The sequence below is a fragment of the Stegastes partitus genome, unplaced genomic scaffold (genome assembly GCF_000690725.1).
Source record: "Stegastes partitus isolate 25-593 unplaced genomic scaffold, Stegastes_partitus-1.0.2 Scaffold841, whole genome shotgun sequence".
In the NCBI taxonomy this organism is placed as follows: domain Eukaryota; kingdom Metazoa; phylum Chordata; class Actinopteri; family Pomacentridae; genus Stegastes; species Stegastes partitus.
This window is the reverse complement of record NW_007578572.1, coordinates 67,188-73,664: the sequence shown is the minus strand read 5'-3', so window position 1 is coordinate 73,664 and position 6,477 is coordinate 67,188. Positions and strand designations below refer to the sequence as shown.

General features: G+C 39.2%; 1 protein-coding gene across 1 annotated transcript in view; it reads left to right on the top strand.

Annotated features, from left to right (window-relative positions):
- LOC103365446 (cyclic GMP-AMP synthase) overlaps nucleotides 1-6,477 on the top strand; it is an 11,157-nt gene that overhangs the window by 1,693 nt on the left and 2,987 nt on the right. The window contains exons 2-7 of the mRNA XM_008292882.1: nucleotides 592-611; nucleotides 1,502-1,624; nucleotides 2,879-3,105; nucleotides 3,864-4,086; nucleotides 4,904-5,034; nucleotides 5,812-5,956. Coding sequence (XP_008291104.1) covers nucleotides 1,510-1,624; nucleotides 2,879-3,105; nucleotides 3,864-4,086; nucleotides 4,904-5,034; nucleotides 5,812-5,956 — 841 coding nt within the window. The 5' untranslated portion in view covers nucleotides 592-611; nucleotides 1,502-1,509. The remainder of the gene's footprint in view (nucleotides 1-591; nucleotides 612-1,501; nucleotides 1,625-2,878; nucleotides 3,106-3,863; nucleotides 4,087-4,903; nucleotides 5,035-5,811; nucleotides 5,957-6,477) is intronic.

The following is a 6,477-nucleotide window of genomic DNA, read 5'->3' as shown; positions in this document are numbered from 1 at the left end:
CTCCAGAAACCTCTTCAGCGTTTAGACGTTCTTCAAGATGAGATCAAAAACAGAGAAATGACACAAACAAGTGGCGCTTCTTTGCATTTTCTTTGCTGCTGCAACCCAGAAACTGCATAAATGCACCTTAAAGGCAGGCCTCTAGAGGAGCTTCAAGCTAAAAAAAAAACAAAAAAAGCGCTGGTGTTTCCTGTTTCAAACATCCTCACAAGGAGGGAGGAAGAGTGAGGGAAGCCAGGAGACACAATTACATCATAAAAAAACATTGACTATCTCTGTTTTATATCCAACTTTATGAAGTGAAGGTGGGTGTGTGAGTGGGAGGTGTTCCGGTAATAAAAGGTCAAACCAGGTTGTAATAATCCCTTGAATGTGCAGCGTACGAGCTGCTACTGTTCTATAAAGAAGCTGAAATAAAGAATGTACTTTGGGTGAGTCGCCAACATAGAAGCTGAGTTTGGATGTTACAGGACGTCATAAAGTGCTGCTCGAATAATCGTGTTTCTTGAGTATATTTATGACTTCTTGGAACTCCAGTAGTTATCTGTGTAATCGTGCAACATCTGTTTTCTTTCTTTTGATCTGTTTTAGACGCTCGGTGTGGTGTTTAGGTGAGTGGAGAATTCACTTTACTGCCCCTTTGACTGGCTCCTCTCATTCTACTCTGTTGTTGTAGCAGAACTCGGGCATATTTTTAATATATTACATTATTAATAACATTCAGCACTTGTAGCACCTGGATCCTCAAATTTCTGCTTGACCAGCTCTGACTTTCTTGAAATGTTTATAGCATAAAATATGCACATTTGTAAAGATATTTGTGAAGCGTAAGCATCAGTATTTTAATTTTGTTTTTGCACATTTACTCACTTTCAACAATTTTTTCTCACACTGAAATTTGATTCTGTTTGAACAACAATATCTCAAGAACAATTAGAGATAAAAAAAAAAAACGGAAATTTCCACAGTTATTTCTCATCATGTCATTGATCATCAATAATAATAATAATAACAATACTTATATATTGCTTTTCAATATACTCAAAGATGCTTTACAATGTAGGCAACAACAAAACAGACAAAAATAATAACAAATAAATAAAATATAATGGAAAAGGAGCATAAAGAAAAATTCACCGATGTTTTTGTTTTATGGTCTTTTCCATTTTTGTGATCAATTAATTCATGTTATTCTACATGTTTAGTTTTGTGTTATTGTGACCTGCAGCTACTTGTGGTTCAGAAAACATCACTAGTTGACTTCTGCAATGTCAGTTATTTTTGTTCTTTTTTGTTCAAGGTTGGGCTTTTTTTTTATGACATTTGCATTTTTTTCAGATTTCAACTCACCTATATTTAGAGAGTATTTGATCTACTTGTTCAGTATTGCAGATTCTGAATCAATGACATGATGAGAAATAACAGTGAACATTTCAGGCTTTTTTCTCAAATGCTTTCTGAGCTACTGTGATTATTATCGACATTCTCTGATCTGTTAAAGGCTGAATCATGGACGTACAGGACGTTAAAGCGGCGCAGCGTAAAGTTGAAACCAGAGCAAAGCCAAGTCCTAAAGGTCTCACACCAGCAAGACAAAGGCAGAAAGTGAAGCAACAACCATCAGGTGACAAACATTCAGAGGTTCTCCGCTGAAATCTGAGCAGTTTCTGGACGTTTTTCATCACCGTGTGATCATTTTTCACTGCAAACGTAAAGTCCTGCACCTCAGGAAACATGAAGAATCATGAAGACAGAATTCAATTCAACAGAAATATAAAAAAACAAAAACGATCATGATGGGACCCGTGAACTAATATTTAGTTGAACAACCCTTTGAGTGAATCACTGCCATCAGGTGTTTTCTGTAACCGTCAGTCAGACTTCTGCACCTGTTGACAGGTATGTGGATTTCACTGCTCATCAGCAAAGTGCTCTAATGAGACAGATTTTTTTTTTAATTATTCTTTTCAACCACAATTCAGAAGCAACGTCTTATTTCACTAAATTATAATTTAGCAAATTTTTATTTATTATTACTTTTTTCAGTTTCTAGTTATTTGAGTGACTGTTGTGAATTCTGCCTTTTTTTTAATGGAAAACTATGAATACATTTGAGGACGACTGTACATTAAAGTTACAACACCGGAACAAACATACCCACGATGGATAATTAACTATATTTATTTTTGCAACCTCTACAAACTCATCATTTTTTTACACTTTTTAACGCTTTTGTCGTGTTACAGTCGAGTCAGTCGTGGTTTTTTAATTACACTGATGGCTGAAGAATTTCTTTTTTTTTTTTTAGAGAATTTTTAAATGAGACATGTAGAATAACTGATTTGGGTTAAATATCACAATTTTGAGCTCAGATTTCATTAGTTTTCCTGATGCACGTCTCAAAGACCTTTGGAAAGTTAAAAAAAATCTGATGATTCTTTCTGCTTTTACGGCATCTGGCTTTGAAAAATGGTGTCATTTTGGCTATTTTTTAAAACCTAACAGCCTTTCGTAGCTGCCTGTTTTTGGAGTTCAGCGGTTAAACCAAGGATTTGCTTTTCACGATTGCTGCATGTAAAAATGCTCATCATATCATAAAGACAAATAGCTCATTGTTTTGTAAAATGCAATGTTTTGAACTCATTAAATCGGACTATGATATTCATGTTTATCCCGCCTTTACCTGATGTATGTATTTATTCTGTCTATTAACTGTGTTTTCCCTGTTTGTGTTGACTGCAGCATGGGTGAACAACCCAAGACAAATTTCCCACAGCTGGGACAATAAAGTTCATCTTGAACCCTACTTTGGGGATCCAGTGGATTCCTTAACAGTCATGTAGGATCTAACAGTAATCTGATCCTTGTCACTGTGCAGAGGAATCCGCCCCGGTGGCCGAGCAGGTGATCACCCAGGAACTCGCCAACTGGATCAAACAAAACGCCAATAACCTCAAGATCCGGCAGACGGACCGCCGCTGGGCTGCTGAGGTGGTCAACGATTTCCGAGAAAACCTGCTGAGGTTCCTGAGGAGCTGCACCGATCAGCCTTTGTTCCAGTCCGCAGACTTCCTCACCACTGGCAGCTATTTTGAGAAAGTGAAGGTGAGCTCAGCTTCTGCAGCTTTACTCTCACTGTTTGTGCTCAAACCAACAGAATAGTTAGGATACTCCATCCATCCATCCATCATCTATCGCTGCAAGAAGGTCGCCGGTTCACGTGGGGGGACCGGGATCTTTCTACGTGGAGTTTGCATGTTCTCCCCGTGCAGCGTGGGTTCTCTCCGGGTTCTCCGGCTTCCTCCCACACAGTCCAAAAACATGCTGAGGTTAATTGGTGATTGTAAATTGTCTGTAGGTGTGAATGTGAGTGTGCTTGGTTGTCTGTCTCTAAGTGTAGCCCTGTGATAGTCTGGTTACCTGTCCAGGTGAACCTGCCTTCACCCTGAGTCAGCTGGGACAGACTCCAGCCCCCCATGACCCTGGTGAGGATTAAGGTGTAGAGATAATGGATGGATGGATACTATATATATATATATATATTCAGTTCAATTAAAACTTCATGAAGAACACAGCTGAGTCTCTGCAAGATGTTGTAGCAGCAGCTGGTCAGCATACAGGGGTACAGATAGCTTTAAAAACAAAGTTTTTAGGGTATAAAGGTACATTTCTGGGTGAATACGATGCAGATGGTAACTGGGCAGGTTGCTGAGATAATGACTGAAATTAAGGTCAACAGGAGCTGAGGTTTGGTGCTTCCAGTTGTGTTGGACTGTTTCCTCTGAGTTTATGAAGTACCTGCGGCATCACACTGGTCTCACTTTTACATCACATATCATACTGAATCTGGCCTCCTGCCTCAGATCCACAGCCCCGACGAGTTTGACATGATGCTGAAGCTTCAGGTTCCGAATCGCCTCACCATTGCGGAACTGGACCGAGGCCTGTTCTACCGGATCGACCTCACGCGGTCCACCCGGACCCCCGTACAAGCCTTCCTGCTGGAGAACCAGCTCACCCTGTCGTCCAGAAAAGTCCTGACCGAGACGTACCGCCTGGTCCGCAAGTTCCTCAAGACCTACAAAGGTTTTCTGCTTCACATCAAATGTGTTTGTTGGTGTTGGTTCTCCAGGGCCTGGTGACCCGTAGAGCTTTAGGAAAAGCAACTGGACTTTTTTGTGGTTTATGAAGACGACATCTTCAAGGACAAAGAACAAATTTGTTTGATTTTTACTGAAGCTAATGACTATAATCCAGGTTTTGTTTACAGGAGCTAAAGTTTAGTTTGTTGCTTCCAGTTGTTTTGAACCAGTTTATTAAATACCTGCAGTATCAAACCATGTAAGAGTCTTCAAAAACGTTACGCATCGTCTTCAAGAACCAAAAAGAAGTCCAGTTGCTTTTTACTGAAGCTCTCCGGATCACCTCTGATCTGTTTGGAGTTTGCTTCCACCTACTACTTTCTGTATTTGCTGCGTCTTTTAGAATCCAAACTAGACCAAACAAGAGCTTGTTCCTCTTGTTTCCTCATGAATTCCTCTTTTTTTTTAACTTGAATCCAGCGACAAAAAAAAACAAAAAAACATTTCAGTCAGTAGCAGCTGCAAGGCCAAACTGAACATGAGAGGAATTCTATTAAATTTCTCGTCTGCATAAAGAGAGCAAGTTTGCAAAACATCTCTCCCTTCTGCCTCATCAGAAATCTAAATGAAAAGGTAAATACCGGTCTTATAATGTGTCAGTGATGTTATTGGATCCACTCAACTCCAAATCAGCCAAATTTGAAGAAACACAACAACACTTCATCCATTTTAGTCGCAGTACCACCAGACAAGAACCTTCTCAAAATGGCAGCAGACTCATAAGTACGACATTTTTTTGAACGAGTGTTTCTGGTTTGCAGTCCCTGACGAATGCTGTCGCTGGGAGGTGAACAGGAAGAATCCGTACTCTCCGGCTGTCACTTTGTCTTTGTGCAGAACTGACAAGAGCAGCGACGAACTGATCTCTGTGGATGTAGTTCCTGCTCTGGAGGTAAACGTTCAGAACTATTTTTTTCATCTTTATTTAACCAGCAAAAGGCTCGTTGACATTCAACACCAAGGCAGAAAAAGCTGTGCGTCACCGTATCATTTAATCGCTAAAATACGAGTCCTCGATGTGCTCATCTGAATGTGTTTGTCGTTCTGGATTCACTCAGTAAAAATCAGCTCAGACAGAAAAACAAGAATAAATCCTGGAAGTAACAATACAATAAGAGCTTCCTGTTTGAGTTAATATGCTCGTGTTGATCATTAAAAAAAAGACCCATATAGAAATAAAACCAGCCTCTATTTTACTGAGCATCATTTCACTTATGAACAAAACTAAGACGCTACAGACATAATTAAAGACATAAAGGCCTGAATGACCTCTAATGCTGTTTAATTTGGCACCTCAGGGACACTATCTGACCGCAAAGGTACTCTGGATGGTGTTTCTGTGGCATCCAGCCCTAAAAAAAAAGCACTAAATAAGCCCATCTCTTTCTGTGAACATCAGATTTTGTTCCTACATCTGATTTCGTAAAACTGCCGTCAGTGGTTTTATGGGAAACTATGCCGGGTTCAGGCATGAAGCTGCCAAATTAACAGAAATAAAACCTGAAAACTGAGTGAAAATAAGCTGCAGAGTCTAGTTTTCTCTCAGAATTACAACATGATGAAGAGTTTTTATGGATTTTTTTGCCCAGAAACCAACAGCCTACCCAGCTTTGATAGCACTGTTGTACTGATTGATTTATTGTGAGTTAACGTTGGTTCTACCTTGCAGGTCCAGGGCTGGCCGGCTCCAGTCCGCAACGGTCCAGATGTGGACAACTGGCTGGGAAAGAAGGCTCGCCAAGAAATCAGAGGTTTACCGTGTTACTATGTGCCAAAGAGGCTCAAAGGACGGAACCTCAGTGAAGACGCCAAAGGTGAGAAGAACTACAAAACACAGACGAATAAAGGAATTCCATCTGTGTCAGACTCATGTGAGATTTATTTTATACAGAGTGACAAAACTAAATACACCGCAGTGCAATGGTAATAAAATGGTAAATGGCTCAGATTAGCATCATCTGAGAATATTTGTTTTAAGTTGAACGATGTTGAATCTAATCTAACAGGGTGTGCAAGTAAATATAGGAAGTAATAATTAGAATGCTGTCTTTATTTGTATGGCCCCTTTTTCAAAATAAAGTTACAAAGTGCTTTAGAAAATAAAAACGTTAACAAATGATGAAAACAAATTCAACCAAATAAATTAGATCCTAAACAAGCAATACAACAAGATTATCAAGATGATATATAAATATTTTTTTTCCCTATATACATTATATTATATTATTCCTATACAGTACATATAAGAAAACAGCTGTTGTGTCAAAGTGCACTCCTGCAAAAAGGATTATTATTGGTATTATGAAAGTCATTTATGGTGTTATGTTTTGGATTA